The sequence below is a fragment of the Planococcus citri genome, chromosome 5 (genome assembly GCF_950023065.1).
Source record: "Planococcus citri chromosome 5, ihPlaCitr1.1, whole genome shotgun sequence".
NCBI classification, from domain to species: Eukaryota; Metazoa; Arthropoda; class Insecta; order Hemiptera; family Pseudococcidae; genus Planococcus; species Planococcus citri.
Window position 1 is genome coordinate 47,215,091 of NC_088681.1, and position 23,432 is coordinate 47,238,522.

Here is a 23,432-nt window from a genome sequence, read left to right on the forward strand (position 1 = left end):
TTGTGTTCGTCATTTGCTGATAATTTTAGGCGGGAAACCATTTCAACGATTGATGGGTGTCTAAAAACTGTATAAGTAATTGACTGATTATCCCCGAATGATCAAACTTGAGCAATTCTATCTTTCGATTCGAAGAAAACGAACAGAAATGAAATTCTAGATGTGGAGTAAACCGAATACGAAAATAAGGGTTTAGAACGATGATACTGAAACGAACCTGCGATATGATTTCAAGATTCACTACAGCATTTCAGATGCAGTAATTGATTGCATTTTAAAACCGAGCAAGAAAAACGAATAAACATCGACTCATCGAGTTATCGTTGATTCGTGATATCGGGATCGGGAACAAAAATATAGCCTGATCTCCTGATCTTGCTTCTCGTTTGAGCATAAAAGCTGTAAGTTCAACCCTATGAATGAATCGAGCTTAACCTGTCCTTCAGTCCTTGGTTGGCCAAAGCCTAGAATTCAGACCGTAAGTGTTGAACTCGCAATTACCATTCAACTCGGGTATTTGATGCTGGTAATTCATCAATTATTGAATTATTTATTTCCGAAGCATAAGATTATAAAATGAGTTTAAAACCAGAAGTTACACACAGCGCTGAACCGAATATCAAGCTGAATATCTCAATTCTCCAACATCACATTACTAAGTATAGGAACAGAGTCATCGAGAAGGGGGGCAAAAGGGGCTGTTTGCCCTGGGCCGGGTGGGCCCAGGAAAATAAAGGCCTGTGATGAAAGATAATTCAACAGAGAGGGCACTTGTGATGTGAATGTTTGTTGAAATTGTTTTTCTCGTAGTTTCTTCAGTTTTTTCAAATCAACAAAAATATACTCGATCATTTTTAGCAGTATAAAAAAAAAATAATTATTTTCATTTGATTTTTTTTTCAATTTTGAGTGGGATGGAATGAAAAATGAATTTAGTTTTGTTTTCTAAGTGCATAGATACGTGGTTCGTAATTCGTTCACTGGTTGCTTAAAAAAAATAACAGAACCCAAACACCATCAACCCTGCATAGACAATGTCCTTAATGACAATTGACAACTTGATGCAATTTTATTTTTTACATCAGGATGAAAAGAAAAAATGTTCCACAACATGATGTAAAAAATTACATCACAACTACGATATGTATTGTAGAAATTTTTTTCCAGTATTGAATGTAAAAAAATACATCAAGTTGTAAAAAAAATTTTAATTCGACTATACCTACAAGATGTCGTGTTCGTCTCATTCTGACTAGCAAGGTTTTAAAACTAAACAAAGCGAGTAGAAATGTAGAGATGAGATATTGTTTTCGAAGGCGATGATTCTGATTCTTAAAACCGGTTGACTCAAAATAAATACTCAGCTTCCAGAGGGTTTAGATTCTGACACATGTATTGCATTATTTTAGAATTTTGGACCTCTTCCTTCAGATACAAAACATGATAAATGATATAAATTGATTCAAGTAGGATAAAATTAATAAATTTATATAAGATATGCCTGCAAAGAAACACAATAACGCTCAATGTTGGAATTATTATCTACCTACAGTAACGTGAATTGATACCTGGGCGTATTAAAAAGTTGATAATATTGATGAGTAGATATACAAATTTAAATGTGTTGAAGAAGTTGCCTACTCTGAAGGCATAAAAATTATTCGAAACGTGGGGGTTTTCAACGAATACGTGATGTTTGATTAATTGACGTCGAAAAATTGTTTTTCATCCGGTAAGTTGGTATCTTTGAGTGAATTAAATTGAAAATTTGAACTCAGCAGTCTCGATGTACCAACAGTAATTTGTTCTACATTCGTGAAGGAGCTTTAAATGGAGAAAAACGGGGTTTTATTTGAATGCGACGAAGGAGTTGCCTACTCTCAAGGCATAAAAATTATTCGAAACGTGGGGGGTTGTTTTCAGCGAATATGATCAATAATTTATAAAGAATACAAAACGAGATTAAATCCGGCAAGTTGGCATCCCTGACTAAAATCAACTATAGATTTGAATTTTTTGCATCGAAGAAGTCATTTTACTTGTTGCAGATGCTCAAATAGACAAATTCTAGCTCGACTTTTGGAATTCTTCAGTATCCAATGTTTTGTTTTTGTTTTTTCAATTTTGTCTGTTTGGATCTAATAACCTCTAAATCGTACTTAGCACCATCAAATTAGCATAAAATCTCATTAAAATATTATAATTACATCAAAATTGTAATCAGCGACCTCAAATAAATCGTAATTAATCAAATTCCGATGAAAAATTAAATTGTACTCCTGCAAAAATCCAGGGATGAGGCCCGGCCCAGGCCCAGGACCAGGACCCGAAACCCGAAAAAGTCCCAATTATTTCCTCGAACTCGAAGCCCGAATGTCCAAGCGCCAGCCCCAAAACCTTAAAAACTGTAACCTACAAAGCCCTGGCCTGAAGCCCGAAACCTATTCCTCTGAAAACCAAGCCCCGAACGTGAGCCCCAAATCCCAAACTGTGATCAGGGCTGGGTTTTTCGGGGCTTGTGTGAATTTTGTAAATTACTATTGTATTCACCGTTCTGCGCATCTCAAAACTTCAAAAGTCAAAAAATATGATTTAAAAAAAAAAAATTTACAACTTCAGCAAAAAGTTCAATATTTTAAGGGGTTCTTGGTACATCATTGATAATATTCTGTAGGTACCTAGTTCATTGTTCTTTGAAAAATGATACTTACAAAATTTAATTTTGTTTTGCAAATATCTCAAATAAAACTTCTAATATCCTAAAAACAATTCAAAATTCAGCCCTGATTTTTTTTTAAAAAACTGTTTCATTCAAATAATTTTCAAAAAAGCAATCGGAATCTGCCCTTAAAATGTTTTTTTTTTTTTTCAACAGAAAATCAAATAAGATTTTACTTTATTCTTCATTAAAATTGCGATTGAGGGGCTTCATGGAAAAGGGGCCTTAGTCAATTTTTTCACTGATTTTTATAAGTTCAAATGGACTTGAAAATTTTTTTTACAAGCCAACATTTACTAATTCGTTTTTTTTTTCATGGAAGACGGTTCAATATCACTGAATATGGTGAGATTGATAAAAAAATTTTAATATGTACAGTAGACTCCCGATTATCCGCCATTCGATTATCCGCCCTTCGGCTTATCCGACCCAATTTCATCCGCCCTTCCCTCCGGGTTATCCGACCTACTGAGGGCGGATGCATACATATTTGCATATTTTGGCTGTTTTTAGCGTATATTTCAGCATATTTTGCTCTTTTTACTCGTTTCAATGCATATTTTTCTCATTTCTGCTCATTTTCTCAAATTTTTTCTAAAGAATCATGTTTTTTTCGTTTCTTAGTTGGAATTTTTTTTTTTAAATTTCACCCTTACAAAACGAATTTCCCTGAAAACGTTATTTCGGATTATCCGCCATTTTCGTTATCCGCCAGACCTTGAGCCCCAATTAGGGCGGATAATCGGGAGTCTACTGTACATTCAAAATTGTAAATGAAAAAAAAAACAAAAAAATGGTCAAGGCAACTTTTCCATGGAACCCCTCAATTGCAAGCCCCGGAAAGCCCCGGAAACTGAGCCCTGAAACCCAAACCCAAAATTTCCTGGGCCCCAATCCAAGCCCAAGACCTAATAAATTTTTGATTGAAAGCCCAAGCCCCAAAACCCGAAACCCAAAAAAAATTGTTCGGGGCCTCATCCCTGAAAAAATCACGATAGGGAACTATTTTCACACTGACTAAAAATTAGTTCGAATTTTCAACGGACTAACAGCGCCATCTATCGGAACAAAACAGAAACTTCATTGTTCATTCTGTGCGTAAGGCGCTACCTATTGGAATATTTTGGAACTACTTAGGAAAGAACACTTTAGAACCAATTTCTATATTTTTTCGACGTAGTTTCCAAAATACCCCAATAGGTAGCGCCACTCGCATACCTGGCGCTCAGTTTGCCTTATTTTCAACCGCGTTTTTATAAAACAGAACCAAGTTTATTTTTTATTCCGACAGATGGCGCTGTAAGTCCGTTGAAAATTCGAACCAATCTCTATTTGTGTCATTCCGTAGGTAAAGGGCCCATTTGGTCGTTTCTATTTATCGAGATAATTGTGTTTTTAGTGAAACAGTTGAAAAAATTGAAAATCGAGGTTTTGATGGATTTCAATGTAGAACATATCCGACTATCTCGTGTCGAAGTATCAATGCTGCAGGTGCGCCCCAAGCAGAGAAAAACGGAACTAAAGTTTTTCTATAAAGGGCCCATTTGGTCGTTTTTGCTTCTTAGCAGTAAATTCGCTTCCAAAAAAATACCCTACAAATTATACTGCACCTAGTTGCCGGTGACAACATGTATACCATTCAAAAACACGTTTTACTTTGGTGCAGCGCTGTGACACTGATAACGGATTGCGGAGCAGGAGGTCTGGGTTCGAATCGCGCCTGGGGTAGAAATTTTTTTTTCATGATTTTTATTTTTACAAGTTAAATTTTGACAGAAAATGTAATTTAATCATTTTTTTCTGCTTTTGAACAGAGTAATGAATTTTTATGCAAAATTTAAATTTATTAATCATTGTTTTTCAGGCTTAAAATACTCATAAACATGAAAATATTGAGTAAAAAAAATCGCTATTGCAGGTGGGTGAGGTGGGTAGTAATATTTGACATCAGAAACAATAATCTTCAATTTTAGGTATGAAGGTTTTCGGATTACGTGAAATTTCAGCTTTTTTCAGAAAAAAAAACTTTGAAGGCAATTTTCTCAAAAGTTGAGTTTTTCAAATTTTTAGTTCTGGATTTTTTTTTGGAGTTTTTTTTTGCACTTTTTGGGCTTCTATCCAGCTCATATGATTGCTCCGGAGGTCTACTTAACCCCCCCACCCCCAACTCAATATCGACCAAATGGGCCCTTTACCTGCGGAATGACACAATTTTATGGTCGTAATGATTGCCTATCGTGATCTCTTGCAGGGGCATAATTAATTATTTTTTATCCACTACTCAGGTATTCCTTCCAATAATTTTTTTCAAAATGGATGCATTACGTAACATAATGTACTTACCAATTTGAGGTCGTTGATCTTCACTTTGAATTTGATGTTACTATTATATTTTAATGAGGTCTTATATGTTAATTTGAAGATGCTAATAATTATAAGTTTGAGGTTATCATGATATTTTAATGAGGCGATAATTTGAAAAAATGACCATAAATAAGACTTTCTCAACTTCTAGCGAAAATCATGTGTTTTTCTCAAATTTAGCAAAGCATTGAATTCTTGAAAAAATAAAAATAAGTAAAAACTGTTTTTTTGGGATTTTTTGCAAAGATAATTATTTTTACAAAAGGTAAATTTTTTGGCAATGGAAAAACCAAAAGGAAAAAAAATCCACAACATACTTACACAAAAATTACAACTTTTCACAATTTTAAACTTTGACCAGAAATTGGGACTTTTGACAACTTTGATTACTACTAAAAAATTTTAGCAAAAAATGACATGTTCGACAAAAATCGACACTTTTTGACAAAATGTGAAAGTTTCTAACAAAGGGAGTTTTTTTTGACAATTTTGAAAAAAAAAACAAGTTTTTGAGAACAATAATTATAACTTTTGACACCTTTAACAAAAGTAAAGCCTTTTCAAAAATGTTGACCTAAAATGGAACTCGGACTTTTTTCTGGCTTCTGTAATAAAAAACCTAAACGTTTTTCAAATTTGGCAAAACATGCCAAAATTTTAAGTAAAAACTTCGGAATTCTTTTCAAAATTACCAAATCATTTTTTTTTTACAAAAATTATAGATTTTCGTAAATTCTGAGCAAAAAGTACTTTCTGACAACTTCACTCATGGGGTAGGATTTTGGACAGCTTTGACCAAAAATTGGGACATTTGATGAACTTCGATTTGAGAACATTTTTTCAAAAAAAAAAAAAAAAAAAACACTTTTTCGGCTATCAGCAAAAAACATAAATTTTTAGGCAAATATAGCAGAGCGTTGAACTTTTTTTCACAAATTTAAGCGAAAAAACTTTCGCCAATTTTGGGATAACTGGAACCTTTTATGATTGTCTCAATAAAAAACACGACTTTTCACAACATTTTCGCCAAAAAATTGAATTTTTAGACAATTTTTAGCACAAAATGCCCAGGATTTGGGACAGCGTTGCCTAAAAATGAGGACTTTTGATTCCAGGCTTCAAAAGGTCCTAGAAATAATCGAACGCTTTGGAACCAGGCTATCGAAGAAATTATTGTCGCCTATTTACCCCAGCATTCAATCAATAACAACATAACGCATTAGTTTTTAAAATGTATTGCATTATTACAAAATATTCAGTCAGATTACGACGATATATTAATTAGTATACTAAAAACAAATTGGTATACGAAGTAGTATAATTCTTTTACATAACAACAAATTCAACAACTTGAAATTTTTTTATAAATCAACGACGTGTTTTCAGCATTTGTGTTACACCCTGTATACCGATTGAAAAGATAATAAATTCTATTACCATAGATTTTGCGTTGCCATACTTTTTTTTTTTTTTTTTTTAAATCGACATCACGCTCTAACCACCGTTTTCAATAGTACTAAAATGAAGACAAAAAAAAATTTGACTAGTTTTAACACCAGTATATAAATTAGAAAAAAAAAAAAAAAAAAAAAGAGTTAACTTATTAATCCAAAAAAGGAGGAGAAAAAATCGAGGGTATTTAAATAGTAGAAAAAACAAATTCTAGTATGAACACATTTGACTATTACAACAGAAAATTCAATTCCATTTTTTCGTTATCATTTTCATAACGTAACAATTTGCTTACCTAAAAAATCTCGACTTCTCTCTGTTTTCCAAATACATAAGAAATAGAGAGAGAAAAAAAAAACAGTGATCAAAGACAGAAAAAGAAAAATGAAAAAAAGTGTGCTAATTCTATATACACTTGAAATCAATTTCGCTATAAACGGATGAAAAAACAAAATCCAGAGGTTATAAATATTTACAACAAAAAAATAAATAAATTCGAGGTAATTAAATACGCTCAGATCGCTAATAATTTAACAAATTACCCAACACGGGCACAGGGAAAATGACCTAAATCGTCAGAAAAAAAAATAAATAAAGGGAGAAATAAATCATCTCGCGTAACAAAACGATATACGAGTGTAATATACATCGCGTGAGTTTTTTTTCAATTTTTTTATATTTTTTTTCGTATTTTCGCTTCGAATTTTATTAATAAAAAATAAAGGAAAGAGAGAAATTACCTTATAAAATATAAGAAAAAAAAAGTAGTAAATACAACACACGCGCACACGAAGTAACTATTAAAGGTAACTAATAAAAAGAACGAGTCTAAGGTACCTTTGAACGCGCCGTGTCCATCTTTACTCTCTCGACGAATTTCTTTCTTTTTTTTTGTTTTGATTAATCCGCCGGTAGGGTAGGTAGGATTAGATTAATATTATACTATAAATGTATTTACAATTAAATAATATAAATATACGCGAGAGTGGCAGTATCAAGTTGATTTATTCGAATTTCGGGACTTTTTCACCTCCAAGCAGGGAGAGAGAAAGAGGAAATACGCGATGACAAAAAATACATATTATTACCTAATTGGCTACTACTACGCGAGATATTTCTACACGTTTTTTTTTCATCATCGAGCCGAGGGAGGGAGTCCGAGTCGTATCGGCGAGTAAAAAATCCGGTCTTCGAGGCAAATATTAATAAACAACATTACTACACAATACATAGGAAAAAAGTTACCTCGTAGAATAAAGAAAGAAAAAAAAGAAAAAAAAACCTAACGAAACAAATATCACAGAGACTACTCGCAACGTCTCGATCTATTTGCCTGCCCGACCGAGACGTCGCAATAATTATAAATAATAACGCGACAAGATATTTACGAAAAGACTGGCCGGATAACCGAATAGTGATGCAGAAATCACACTACCCTCCTCACAAAAAAAAAATAAACATACGAGGAGAGAAAATAAAAATCAAAAATACAACATCCGAGTCGTATTTCGTAAAAATCTTTTCAAAAAAAAAACGAATACCAGATTTTTTGTTTTTTACACTTCGACTTCGGCTGGCATTTTTTGTACCGCGTTCGTCCCTCGAAGGCCCAAATTCCGAAAACGGAATAAAAAATACGTTGTGACTGGAGACGAGAAATTTTCGTAACAGAATTAAATTAATTAACACGTTTGCGATTAATTTACATAACGTAGTAAAAAAAAAAAAGAAAAAAAACGAAAGAAAAAAATATGAAAGAGAAACGTATGAACTAAAAATTTAAATAAATAAATAAATTATTCTAAAGTTGTTGTTTAAATCATCGTTATGTATTGTCCGCTCCGTAGGTAGTGATTCGAACTTCTTCGATAGCTTTACACCAATCTAGGGCGTAACCTTCCGGATCTTCAAGGTAATATGTTCGATTAGGCTGTAAAATAAAATGAAAAAATTCGTTAAAATTGGAAAACGAAGCTTAAAAATATCGATAACTAGGATTATTAAAAAATTGAAAAAAATTTCCAAGTCGATAATCAGGCATTTCCATCGAATGTTATCATGCAAACGACCCAAAAAATTGCAATTTTATTCAAAATTTGTTCACTTTGATTTCTTTTTAATAGCAAAAAAATACATTTTACAATCATTGACGAGAAAAAATGACAATCATCGTTTGAAATGCCTGATTAATGAATAATGAAAATACTAAATACACTAAAATCGGCCTACTACGTAACTAGGGAACAAAACCTGAGGGGGAGGGGGGATGAATATTAACCGATTCAGTTTGAATCAGCTGAAAAATTAGAAACTTCTAAAAAAATGAGAATTTAAAAAAAATGATTTTTTTTTTGTTTTTTAAAAAAAGTAACTTAGGAACCAAAATTATTTTAATACTTCATTTCTTAATTAATATGAGTCTAAAATGACCGTAGAAATTTTCAAGTGGATTAAAAGAAAAAAAAAGTTAACCAAAAAATTGACAAAACATTCCAACGCAGAAAAAAAACTTTTCGTTTTTAACGCAGGACTTCTTAACAATTACCAATTAGTGTCAAAAAATGATATTTTTTTGTAAATTTTTCAAAAAATAATTTTGCAACTTTTTGAATAAAAAATTGAGATTTTTTGGCAATTTGAGGCAACAAAATGAGAATTTTCCACTTTCTGGCAAAAAGCTGTACTTTTGAAAATTTCTGCAAAAAAAGGGCTTTTTAGCAATTTTTGATAAAATTTCTTGAATTTTTTGTTGAAAAAAAAAAATACAATTTTCGACACTTTTTAGCAAAAAATGTAAGTAATTTTTGGTAATTTTGCTAAAAAGCAGGAATTAGAGACAGTAAATTTGCAAAATGCAAAACATTAACAATTTGGCAAAAAAAAACTTTTTGATAATTATTATCAAAAATTGGTACTTTTTTGGAAATTTTTGTCAAAAAAGCAATACTTGTGAGTAATTTTAAGGAGGGACAGAGGGGAGGGGGAGGACATCAGACTAAGCAGCAATTTCGCTAAAAACTAGATTGAGAATTTTCATTTTAAAAAAAAAAAGATTTTTACAATTATTTCAGAAAAAAAATGGAATTTTTCAGCATTATTGGTCAAAATGTGATATTTTTTCGCAATTTTATTCAAAAAAGTGGAGAAATTTTGTTTGTTAATTTTTAGCAAAAAAATCTCAAGTTTGGAGAGCTCAATTTTTGTGCAAGAACATGTGATTTTTCACCACTTTTACTAAAAAATGAAACGTTTTGTCAATTTTTAACAAAAAGCGAGATTTTTTGGCAATTATTGGCAGAAAAGTGATATTTTGGCGATTTTTGTCAAAAAAAAAGTGATTCTTCATTCAATTTCTGCCAAAAAAGCGGGACTTTTGGGACTTTTTTGGGAGGGGGAGGGGATGAGATTTCATAGCAATTTTTTGAGGAAAATCATAATTTTTAGAAATTATTTCAGCAAGAAACAATTTGGGCTACTTTGAAAAAGGCGGAATTTGTTAGAATTTTTTTCTCATTTTTTCAACAATACAGAGCAAAAATTTGGAAAAATTGGATAATTTAAAATATTTTCAAAAGTAGCCAGAAGTTACTTAGTCACACGTAACGTACTGTTGAGAAAGGGGAGGAAGAAAGGTACTAAAAAATGAGAAATATTTTCACTAGTTATGTAGATAACCGATATGATTACATGTAAATAATTGCAAGTACAGTGTGTCTCAAAAACTTTCAACTTCGAGACTAGAAATTCTTTTATAACAAGGTAACCTTTTGAACATGCACTCTCCAATTTGAACGAAACCGAGATAGATCGAAACAGTATATTCTAAAACCTCCATGAACAAAAATTTCAAATCTCAAAAGTTCCTTTTTGGTAGAATTTTTGAGCATCCAAAAAAGTTATTTTATCCATAAAACATTGATTTTTTGAGCAATTCTAGTTTTGGGTCATTTTAGAGGCTCCAGGGATCTCTCAGAATTTCCATAAATTTCAAATCACTCTGGAAAGACCATTTTTCATTTTAAAAAATGTTAAAAATCGCCTTCGAAACATCTTTTTGAATATTTTTTAATTTTCTAAAAATTCGACAATAATCCAAAAATGATCTATAGGGCCCAAAAATTTTAGTTACGGATTGTTTAAGACATGCTCTTTTGGTCTTGCATGGTTTCATTCAAGTCGGAGAGTGTCGATTCAAACGGTTCTCTCAATGAGCTATTTTCGTATTTCAAAAATGTTGGAAAAAATAAAGATTGAAAAAAAATTAGGAAATCCTCATTTTCAAACGTTTCAAAATCACGAAAATAGAGCATTAAAAAGAGAATTTCTCGCTCGAAAATGATCGATTTCATCGAGACACTTCGTAAAAATACAAAATAAAAGCGAGGAAATGCGTTTAAATAGAAGACAAGCACAAAAGGGAAGAAATACAGACAATTCTACAGTATAATACGACAGAATAATCAACGACGAAGTACCCTAGAGTCAATAAATCGCCACCGGAAAAATACATTTATACTACCAAAATGTTTTAAAATCATTAAATTTTCGTTTTTTTAACTAAATTTTTCATCAATCGAAATACTTTTTTCAAAATAAAAGCCGGTGAAAACTAATTACTACTCTACCACACCGAAACTAAAATAATAATGGTTAGAATTATTACGCGCGTGTAAAGAGTGTAATCCTCGAACGCCAGCCAGAGCCAACGACCAAGATCAACTAACTACTGCGTGTGTGTGTGTGAGTGTGAGTATGTGTGTTACTGTTAGATTATAGTAGAGCTATGTAGACTAGAGGCAGCAGAGTGTTGTACTACGGCATATGTAAGTATAGAATAAACACGTGAAGACAAAAATGCCCACGTGTTCCACTTACAGTGTGTACGAAAAATGTTTTAAAGTTTTTAGGTTCTATTCTTAATTCAGGACTCCAAGGTATTTCGCCTTTCAGCGTATGCGTAACCGGATCCGCGTAATATAAATGAGGACCCATTGTTAACAGCAGCATTCGCCGTTTTGAAAATAAACCCTAAAAACATAATCAACATATATCAGATACAGAACGGTATTTACGTGTATAACGCTTGGGATGGGCATGTCTCGTACACGAAAAAGTCGTAGTCGTATTATTTTGAGGAACGTATTTCACATCAATCAAAGGTACACAGAAAAAGAATCGTCAAATTCAGTCTCAAGACACAGAAGAAACGCAAATTTTCGATCAAAGAGAGAGAAAGAGAGAAAGACAACGAACAAAAGTAAAGACAGGAATAACACAAAATACGCGAATCCTTCGACTGTGGATTCGCGTATTTTTTCGTTTTTTTTTCTTCTCCAATTATTTGTACAGACAGAAGCCGAATGTGTAGGTGTATTATTGTATAGTAGGTATCGATTCGACAACACTCACTTTTCGTTTATCGATCAGTCCTTGTTTCAGTATCAGATTGCCTTGTACCATCGAATCCCATTTACTGGAACGTTTCTGCTGCTCGAGCTGTTCTTTGATTTCTTCCGCGTTTAAATCCATGACACCGGATTTCTTGCGCGGTCTGACTGTCTGAGGTGGCTGTTCGGGCTCGGCCCACCTGATATCTAAGCCTAGCAGTCTGGTTAGCTGTTTTTCGTTCAAGCCCGGTTCCAAATTATCCGGTACCTGCGAATCGAAAAATAAAACAAGGTTAATCGAAGGTCTAGAATTTCATATTTTTTATATTCGGAGGTAACAGAAAGATGAGGACAGAATACACATTTATACTGTTTGTTTTGCAAAACTTACTCTGTAATGACTACGTAATTCTTGACTATCGGAATCGCGTCCTGGCAGGTAAGGGTAGATTTGCGGAGGAGTGGTATCTTGCAAAGTTTCGAAATCTAAGCCTTCGTAGAAAGGATGACTTCTGATCGACGAGTAACGAGTGGTATCTCTGGCGCCCAACCTTTCGTCCGAATCGAGAACCTGTACGGAGAAAAACAGAATTATTCCGAGTGTTGAAAACAGCAAGTCGTCGTTGATCGAAAATAACGTCAAAATTCGATGCTTTCGGCGTCATAATTCAACGCAACAAACACTTACCAGTAATTTTTCAACTAAGTCGCGGGCTTTTTCACAGAAACCATCTGGAAATTCGTATTCTAATTTCGTTATCTTTTGGAATATGATATATTCGCTTCTGCAAAACATAAAAATGAAAAGATTTATTAGGAGAGATCGTCGTTTTTACTATAAATAACCGTAATCATTGAGTAATCGAGTAAACTACCCAAATTACCACAAAAAACGAAAATTTCTCGTAATTACCCATAATTTACCCGAAAAATACACAAATTTTACGCAATCTGCAAACCATTACCGTAATTACCAATCGTTGTGCTAATCACAAGAAATCGCCAGTATTACGAGAAATTGCCAAAAATTACAAAAATTACCCATAATTAGTTAATTAGGTACAAATATTTACAAAAATTACCGGTAATTACAAATACTTACAAGAATCACCCATAATTACAAATACTTTGGAAAATTACCAGTATTAACAAAAAATTACCAATAATCACAAGAAATTGCCGAAAATTACCACTGATTATAGAAAATTACCCGTAATTACGAAAAATTACCAAAAATACTGAAAATTACCATTAGCTACAAGAAAATTTCTGGTTACAAAGAATTACCTCAAGTGGCAATTTCTGGTAAATTATGCGTAATTACAAGTAAATCACGGGAAATTGAAATTACGAGTAAATTACAGGTAATTACGAGTTATGGCCGGGTAATTACAAGTACTTCAAAAGTAAATCACGAGTATATTACGGGTAATTACGAGTAATTTACAGGTAATTAAGAGTAAGTTACATGTAAATTACAGGTAATTACAATTAAGTACTTTACGAGTAAATCACGGGTAATTATGAGTAATTCTGAGTACTCGGTGGTAAATACGCGTAATTACCGGTAATTTTGAGAATTCGGCCGTAATTACGCGTAATTTACCAAAATAGACGCTAATTACGAGTAAACTTGCCTAATTACAACGATTTCATCGCTTACCTCGATCTAAACGGCGGTAATCCGGCGATCATTTGATAAATAATGCACCCGAAGGCCCACAAATCGGAACTAGGAGACACTGGCTTATCGGTGAGCAGCTCCGGCGACACGTACTGGGCAGTACCGACGAAACTATTCTTGCGCTTGCGAGGTTCGTCTTCTTCGTCGTCGTCGTCGTCGTCACCTCGGCCGCATCCGTTCGACATGCCGTTCTTGCGAGGCGGCTTGCACATGGTAGCGGAGCCGAAATCGGTGATCATGATGTGCATATTCTCGTCCAGCAGAATGTTTTCCGGTTTCAAATCGCGGTGAATTACGTTGGCGTTGTGCAGGTACTCTAAAGCGGCCAGGATCTCGCCCGAGTAGAATTTCGTGCAGTCCATGTCGAAAGATCCGACTTTATTGATGTATGGCAACAGTTCGCCGTTTTTGGCGTAACTTAGTACGAAATCTGTACCAGGTGAATGTTAAGGAAAGTTTCGAATGAATTCGTGTGAGATGAAGATACGACATGGTCATTGAGACAATACTATTCTTCGCTCGAGCTACAATAGACCATCACTCAAACGTACTCGTACTTAGAGACTCATATGTATATGCAAGTATCCACACACCTGTTCTGCTAGTCATCATAATTAACGTGTATAATCAGGTTAAATACGAATGCAGAATGTACTTAACGATAATCTTGTCATTGTTCACAATTATTGTCGAGCTTTATCCCTTCACCTGCTTTCTCTTTCTGCTCTATCTCCTCATACAATATGTACTTGATCCTCATCATCTACATACATATTAATACCTCTATGACGACGATGAAATATAGCGTAAGTAATGAAAAAGGATACATAATCTATCGACATCTTGAAACGTATAAAAAAGCTTCACGATGAACGGCGTATTACTCAAGTAATATAAAATATCTTTTTCTCGTTTAACGTATTCGGTCTTCTTTTCTCTAATTATATGCTGCTTTTCGCAAACTTTAACTGCGAACAAATTAAAACAAAACATTTCCATTAGCCGACGAAAAAAAAAAAAATTCACTATCGCACGTGCCCACCACACAAGGCCGCCAAATGCACCGCCACATACGCCAGAGTCACCAGGTGGCCGGCCATGCAACCGGTTCATCGCCATGCACACAAAACACGTGTCAGTATGCATCGAGCTGACTATGGCGATTTTGCTGGCCAATTCGAATCAGACTCGGTCAACGCTGACACGACAGGCTCGAAATTCCGCTATACAAAATGAACCAGGAATCGGTGCGAACCGATGCAGCAGCGGTGCTTTTGTCGTAGTCTCGTTTAATTAGATTATATTCAAATAGCCAGATGGTCAGCGATATTATCATTCGTGTGTGGGTTTTAATTTCAATTAGGTACGATTATATTAAACGGTATTTTATTTACTTACTCGCAAATAGTTTCTGCGTGTGAATATCTCTGGTCAAATATACCTGCAAGCGGACAGAAAAAAAATGAAATTAGAACATTAGACGGTACACGCGTTGACAAGAATTTATTTTTAATTTTTTTTTTCAGCAGAAAGCCTACTCTGTTTCGCCAGCTACTCGATATGGCAATGGAAGCCTTAGATGTAGGACATGGCGTACACGTGTCTCGAGCTTTTACATCTTTCTCGTTGCACTATTCTACCCTGACTCTGCGACAACTGGGATCAATTTAGTTCCAAGTCACCCCTCCTCCCAAACTTTGAAATTTATGCTGTAATTTTTTTTAAAAAAAAAACGAATCAGAATAGTTCAAAAAAATCTGGATTAAAAAAAATGTTTCGTTTAAATTATTAATTCACTTCTATTTTGAAAAAATGTACGTTTTCTAGCACCAAAAATTTTCCAACTGAGAAAAAAAAATCTTCCAAAAATAACAACCAATTTTTCCATTGTTTACCAACATTTAACCTAACAATAGTATCATTTACGAAAGCCCTTTTACAACTTCATCATCATCTGGTTAATCGCACCAGACGGAGTTGAATAAGGAGTAATCGAGCGAATACCGAAAATTTTCCACCAACTTTTACAGTAGAGATAGCAAGCAGTAAGTTATTACATGTTCGAATCTGCAAAACTGAATGGAAAAATACGACAACAAAAATATGCCTTTGCCTACAGAGTACAGAATACTTCAGACGCAGACGTACGTAATTTTCCAATGATAGGACCGATCGACTCGACTCGACATGATATGAATCAAAATAACGACTATTTGACCTTTTATTATCCAGTTTGAGCAGACTTTGACCAGTCTCTACTTCGAGATTCGTTTTGCGAACAAAAAAAAAATATGAGAATCGTTTACAAATGAGAAGGAATATGAGCCTTGAAGTTCGCAGGAGATAGGAAAGATTTTCAAGCAATTTTTCAGCCAATTTTTATAAACTTTTGAAAATTTTTATTTCCTTCAAAAATTTTTCTCGATTAAAAAGAGATTTAAAAATTGTTTCAGAATAAATCTGGACGATGGATAAGGCTAGCGACATTTTTCTTGCGACTTTTTTTCTAGTACCCCCTACCATTCCCCCTCTTTTCAACGAAAAAACCTGGGTTTTCAATAAAGTTCGCACTTTTTTTTAGGGAGTTTTTGGCCGACTTTCAATAGTTCCCATGTGACATAAAAAATCGTATGAAATACATACTCTGCACTAAAGAAAAAATGAAAACTTAATTTTCAATCCAGGACGATTTTTAGCGACTTTTTGATAATTTTTGGTAAAAATCGCGATTTTTTCCTAATTTTTGCGACCCTTTTCCCAAAATTGCGACTTTTTCCCAATTTTTGCGACCCTTTTTTCTCAAAATTGCGACTTTTTCGCAAATTTCGCGACCTGATAGTAGGTAGACACCCTGTAAAATCAAGTCTGAGGCATTTTTGTAAATTTTTGTCAAAAAACCAGAACCTTTTCGCAATTTTTGACAAATAGCCAAAAAGCAGAGCTTTTTAGCAAACCTTTGGTAAAAAACAAGGCTTCTCAGCAATTTCTGAAAAAATCAAAACTTTTAAGCAATTTTTGAAAAATGTGACACTTTTAGGAAATTTCAGAAATTTTTGGCCAGAGACTTTCTATTTTCAGCAGAAAGCGAGACATTAATAATATTTCATCAAAAGGGAGGACTCTTTGACAATTTTTAGCAATGATCGAAAATTTATGGAAATTTTTAGTGAAAAATTGAGGCTTTTAGACAATTTTTTTACCATTAGTAACAAAAAATTATTTCCATCCAAGAAATTTTGAATTTTCACCAATCAGTCCTGAAATCTGAACTCCTGTCTCAAATACCTACCGATTTTCCCAAGACCCAATTCGGTTCAAAGATGAAAGATCCCCTCTCCATTTTGAGAAAAATCTGGCAATAACCAAATCAAAACATTTTCAACTAGATTCACTTCCCCAAATATTTCAAAAAATGATCCGAATTTCAAACCCAACCTCTTTCTCCAAATACCTCAATTTCCCAACCTCACGTCCACCCCTTTTCCTCGTCGTCTTTTCCCACACGTGACCTATGAAAATATACTCACATCAATCGCCTGATGCATCATGCATTCGTATCGTGCAAATCACGTGAAACATCCAGTACACAGGTACATAGCGAGGAAAGTACGCAATACATACGTAGAGCAAATACACAGAAAAAGTACGTATCGCGCCAGACTTAGACCAAAGAGGAAAAACTACCGCGCACTTGTTCCCATCTTCATCGCGGTTCGTTATCGCGATAATTACTCACACACTTTCTCCCTGTGTGTGTCTGTTCACCTCACACTTCTAGCCCACCTTCATCGTTTTATTTTCTTTCCTAGAATTACATCCAGCGCCGTCATAAAAAAAAGCGCGCATTTCGCGCAAGCTTGCCTCTCTCCCTATACCGGCGCACGTTTACTTTCGCTTAGAGTTAATTTTTCTCAATGAAAATGTATTCACGTCGTCGTAGGTTCGTTCGTTCGTTCTTTACCCCGCTGACTGCAGCTGACACCGCAGTCGCGATCCTTTAAACGGAAAATTTCGCGCCATAGTCAATTAAGACTAAAGCACGATCATTAGTAATGAAGAAAAACGTCGCGTCTCGTCGTCGTCGACGAAAAAGCTGTCAACTCGAGGCACGTGTACGGTATGCGAAAGCTCATCATCATCATCGTCGTCGGTCGTAATTTCGCTGGCATAATTCCCCACATAATTATATGTACGTACAAAATGTGTCAACTTCGAGACTACGAGTAGGTAAATAAAATTGCACATGCACATTTTGCGTGTTTTCGTACTCACCGTCGAATAACTCCCTTCGCCGATGACTTTACCGAAGACGAAATCGTTCGGTGTTCTTTTGGTAGGTGGCATCGTTGGCGTGGCAGTGGCAGTGGCCGGCGCCGCAGTCGTCGTCGTCGTTTTCGAAGGGGTATGGGTATGGGCAGTATTCGTAGAAGTCACAGTGGTCGCCGCTGTCGCCGAAGGCGTCGTAGGAATGGCTGTGGTCGGCACGACGGCCGTAGCTGAAGGAGTCGAAGTCGGCGATACCATCGTCGTGGCTGCTGTACCGTTGCAACAAGTCGTCTTCTTCAACACCGCCTCATTTTCACTCATGGGCGATAAAGGAGCCATACGTATGATCGGAATGAATTTCTGTAAAACAAAAACATACCAGAAATGGTCATTAGAGATCGATGATTTTTTTCAACAAAGCTCATCTGGGCAATAACTAACAATAAAAAGATATCATAATAGATACAAAGCTACAGAGTCATCAATTTGGTTCCTCATGGAGAGTAAATGAGAGGGGAGGGGGAAGGGGAGTTGGGTAAATTTCCAACGAAAAAAATTGCACCCCTTCAAATACTGCCAGTCTTCAATCTTCATCCGCAAAAACCTTCTCTTCCAATCCCACACTACGCTGGAGAAAATAAATAACCTTCGTCCTCTTTCGCAAAAAACGCAAATCTGCCCTTAACCTACTGATAAAAGAGATGAATTTACGCAGCATCATAAAACCAACCCCGGATGACGTAAAGAGACCTCGACGTCACGATGAAAAAAGAAAAACTACCCATGCTAAAATTTCAAACTTCGTCGTTGGTTGTCGTGAAATACTACAGCATTAATCCTTTTTCCGATATTCTTACTACCGTTATACATAAAACAATAACACGCTGATGTTATCCTATCTCTCTCTTCCTCTCTTCGTCGCCCCGTCCGAACACATTTTCCAACGCAATAACCCCAGCATCCCTTTCACTGCCACTCTTATCATCTCGGTTACGTATTTACGTCATCGTTTTTCACCTTGCCCTTGTTTGTACCGATGGCCAATCCATCATGGTTTAATGTATATCCTACCTATCCTGCTTCTCATCGCCTTACCCAATATGGCCACATTTACACGTAAAATTTATCCTTTCGTTACGCACGATGTTAGTTATACAAAGAAAATTCCCACTTGAAATTCGATGTGCGGTCCATGGCCCATCAAAAACCAAAATTTCCCAAAATATCGACAATACCGTACGACATCACCAGCAATACACAGAACAAACACGTGAATTCAATTACGCAAAATCGCCCACTCTCCGGATCTACGAGCAATCGTAATTTGGTCCATTCCAGCTTAATCATCCTTATGGAAAAAATCCCATACACCACTTCGAATTCAAAATAAAAAATCCATCAAGTTGTCGTCACTTCGACGTTCAAATTCAACTCATATCGTACTTGAAAAAATATTCGCACACATGTTTCGAGCCAACACATTTGTTTTGTACACACATGTAAAGTACCCTACATTCATAAACGATTAAGAATAACCCAACTTCACTTGGCGGGCTTATAATCGTATTATCTCTCGGTTTTTCGACCATCATTCCATATTGTAGCACACCGCACATTACACGCAGATAAAACCAGTTCCTCTTTTTTTCACTCTTCCGATAACCAAGATAACTCTGCACGTTCATGAGCTCGAGCATGTTTTATCAGACTCCCTCTTCTCCCTGCTGACCCTGGTCCCTTTCTCCTATAACAAACATCTGACGAGATTCTCGGTTTCTTCTCACGGCGGCGGTGGCGATAATCTACACTGTGGGTCGCCGGGGAATTCCGCGTGTATTATTTACCATTACCATTTGTAATCAAGACTATTAAATTAAACTCCGAGCGAAACTTTGTTTTTACCAATGTACTATTTTACATAATAAATAACAAAACATTTTTTTTTTCTCCTCATTTTTATGTGAGCCTGATCCACATGTTGTATCAAACTCAAACCATCATCGTCGTATACAGAAACACACCAGTCGTGTACGAAGTCTAACCACTCGCTACCGGCCAAATCTGGATTCTGAACGAACTTGAACGTACAATGACGATGGCTGATCAGTCTTTCTAGGACACACGATTTGTTTTTCGTTTCGAAGCTTCGCCTATATCTTTGGTCTTGGTTGAGATATTGGGAAGGAAAATCACAAATTACGGATACTTGGGGAGGTGAAATTACCATTTGGTGGCAAAAAAAAAAAAATCATACAGAAACATCTAATTGAACGTCAAAGAACAGGCAGGATGGGGCAATGATGATGTACATTGAAGGTGATTCTATAATAATAGTAATTACTCCGCAATGACAGTGAATTTTGTATAAGAAACCAAATAAGCTACGTTAAATTACCAGAAAAATGGTAAATTACTGGTAATACAGGTATATTACAGATAATTTCCATGCTAAATTTCTAGAAATTACCAATAAAACAATGAATTACTGCCTATTGGCCAAAAAAAACAGTAAATTATAGAAAATTACTGGTTAAATGGTAAATTACAGGTAATTACCAGTAAAATGGGTCAATTTGGGTAACTACAGGTAAAATAGGTAAATTATGGGAATTTTGGGTAAATACAAGTAAAATAGGTAATTTATGGGACTTTTGGGTAAATACCAGTAAAATTAGTAAATTAGGGTAATTACCAGTAAAATGGTAAATTGGGTAAATTACAGGAATTACTAGTAAAGTGGGTAAACTAGAGTAAATACCGGTAAAATGAGTAAATCTGGGTAATTACCAGTAAAATGGGTAAACTGGGGTAATTACTGGTAAAATGGGTAAATTAGGGTAATTACCAGTAAAATGGGTCAATTTGGGTAAATACAGGTAAAATAGGTAAATTATGGGAATTTTGGGTAAATACAATACAAGCAAAATAGGTAAATTATGAGACTTTTAGGTAAATACCAGTAAAATGAGTAAATTGGGTAAATTACAGGAATTACCAGTCAAGTGGGTAAATTAGGGTAATTACCGGTAAAATGGGTGAATTACAGGAATTACTAGTAAAGTGGGTAAACTAGAGTAAATACCGGTAAAATGAGTAAATCTGGGTAATTACCAGTAAAATGGGTAAATTGGGGTAATTACCGGTAAAATGGGTAAATTACAGGAATTACCAGTAGATGGATAAATTACGAGTAATTACCACTAAAATGACGAATTAAGGGTAGGTAATAACTAATAACCCCGAAATCTCAATTTTTTTGTAATTTACCAATTCATTGAACACCATGCACCAGCGTTACCAAAAAATTATTACTCCCAATTACGGTCAAGAAAGGGTAATCACCACATAATAACCGTAATTGCTGGTAACTGACCCGTAATTGAGACAAAATAACCGTAATTACTCGGTAAAAACGGTAATTATCTCGTAGTATCGTCAAATTCCAAGTAATTGACCAAACACCTTATCCTACATGCTCCAAACTAGACAAAATCGCGATAATTAACAAAACTATCACAATTTTCTTGACATCCGCAACACTAAAAATGGATCCTATCTTTTCCAAAACCATCATTACGAATGACGTACACGTCGATCTCAAATTTCACCTCTTCATCCGCCTATCTTTCATCAAACACGTCACTTTCTCAACACGTCGGACTCGACGGATCATCTCGTTTTAAATTTCAAATACCCCCCGGAATAATCGATGGTCGAAAAATACATTAAAATATCGTTTTACAACACGTCCTCGCCAGCGACAACGGGTATAAGTAAATACATTCAAACGAGAAATTTTCATTTCAACAAAAAAAGAGAAAAAAATAACGACGACGACGACGCGACGTATCGATTCGACTATAGGTACCTCTACCTATACTCGTATAGAACACCCGGCCACCATATTATATGTATGTAACTGTCACCTAAGCCGCGAAAAGAATCGTATCTTCGTCTCGCGTCCCTGCATCAAAGCGGTCGCCTCGCGACACAAGGTCAATACACCGAACAGATACCAAAGTCAAGGTCAAGGTAAAAATGGGTAAAAATTGCCAATTTAAATATTTCTCTCAAGGACAATCGGCCGCGTGCCTAACGGATGAGATAAATTTTCCGCGACTAGTTCGCTGCTCTGCTGCCTCCGTCGTCGTGCTGTCGCTTTTCTCCTCTGAATCCTCTCTACTATATTCTCCATATCATTCGTATTCTACTTCTACATACATTTAAAATGCACATACTATACGTATTACGAGATTTACATAGTATACACACGAACAAACTACCGCAGCGAACGCCAAAAATTCACGAATATTTTCTCGCGTGCTAAGCTCTGCAGCGGAATACAGTGGGCCGGCATCTTTTTTTAAATCATAAACGAAGGGAAAATTGCCCACCTACGTGTAATTGTCCACACAATACGACCACAACGAGTACCGAATGAAACTGAAAAAGAAAACAGTAGATAACCCATCGAAAAATCAGCTCGTTTCCTCCCTCTCGTGTGTACCTCTGTTTATTTTTTTATATCGCAATTTCGGTTCATTATCGAGCTTTTCTTTCCTCCCTTCCCTACGTCTCCGCTCTTCAACGATATAACGGAAATGTCAACTACGGAAGGGACGAATATAAGCGGGCTCTATATGAAAGACCACCAAATCTTACGACACATACATACAGAGAAATGCCCTTATACACATCATATCCTCGAACACACAGCCACGATTGCTCGTTCGATGTCGATAAATCGGGCCAATTATTGAAAAGCCCACATTACAAATCATCATCTCGAAAAACGTGAGAAATCTTCCTCTCTACACCTCGACTACTTACCCCAAATCCTAGTACAATGCTCTTAATTTCCTCGAATTCTCCTACCAACTCCTACCATTTACACATTACGACCACCGAAAAAAGAGAGCAACAGATTGTGACGCACCCTTTTCCAAAATATGCGCCTAAAATGAATACACTTCGTACGAGAGGGAAAAGCATATAGGGCGAATAAGGCGCGCTTTGCTTTACTACAACATACTACGACCACCGGATGTTATTTTTCCATTGATGAGAGATCCTTATTCGAGGAGCAGACGAGACGAGACAACGCGAACCCAACGACGCAGCGGGTAGAAAAAACTTTCACGCCCGATAATCGAGCTATTAATTCGATATTTCCGGCCTTTTTTTTTTACCATTATGCTTTTTTTTTTCATCTCTACTGTCCGCTCCGAGTCTCTATTGTATAGTCTTCTAGTTCCCTTCTCTCATCTTCGCGTGACAATATTTCCGTTTTTCGTAGAAAAATATAGGGTACGATGTATCACAACGCAGAAGACACGACAAACAAGTACCCCCGAGAAAAGGCTAACATATATCCCTACTCTTCACACAGAACACAGGATGTTTGAAAAAAATCAAAGAGTGAGGGAGAAGAGGGTGCAAGTGTAACGCAACAAGATACACCTTCTCTCATTCACACCTATATCATTTCGATATACCCTTACAAAGTATCAGTATATCGAAAAGCTGCGCAGGGTGCAGGAGGTGGTCAGCCATCGCATCT

At 35.5% G+C, this 23,432-nt stretch overlaps 1 protein-coding gene across 6 annotated transcripts in view; it reads right to left on the minus strand.

The window, feature by feature from the left end:
* Positions 1-6,302: 6,302 nt before the first annotated feature.
* The window catches only part of Pdk1 (Phosphoinositide-dependent kinase 1), a 64,592-nt gene continuing 47,462 nt past the window's right edge, over positions 6,303-23,432 (minus strand). For 5 of the 6 annotated variants that reach the window (XM_065368716.1, XM_065368721.1, XM_065368717.1 and 2 more), the window contains exons 2-10: positions 17,879-18,232; positions 15,005-15,047; positions 14,434-14,574; positions 13,586-14,036; positions 12,611-12,707; positions 12,314-12,493; positions 11,945-12,190; positions 11,411-11,563; positions 6,303-8,465 (exon numbers count right to left, since the gene is read on the minus strand). In XM_065368716.1, the coding sequence (XP_065224788.1) occupies positions 8,361-8,465; positions 11,411-11,563; positions 11,945-12,190; positions 12,314-12,493; positions 12,611-12,707; positions 13,586-14,036; positions 14,434-14,574; positions 15,005-15,047; positions 17,879-18,232 (1,770 nt within the window). In that variant the 3' untranslated portion in view covers positions 6,303-8,360. The remainder of the gene's footprint in view (positions 8,466-11,410; positions 11,564-11,944; positions 12,191-12,313; positions 12,494-12,610; positions 12,708-13,585; positions 14,037-14,433; positions 14,575-15,004; positions 15,048-17,878; positions 18,233-23,432) is intronic. The other variant, XM_065368720.1, reaches the window with a different exon arrangement.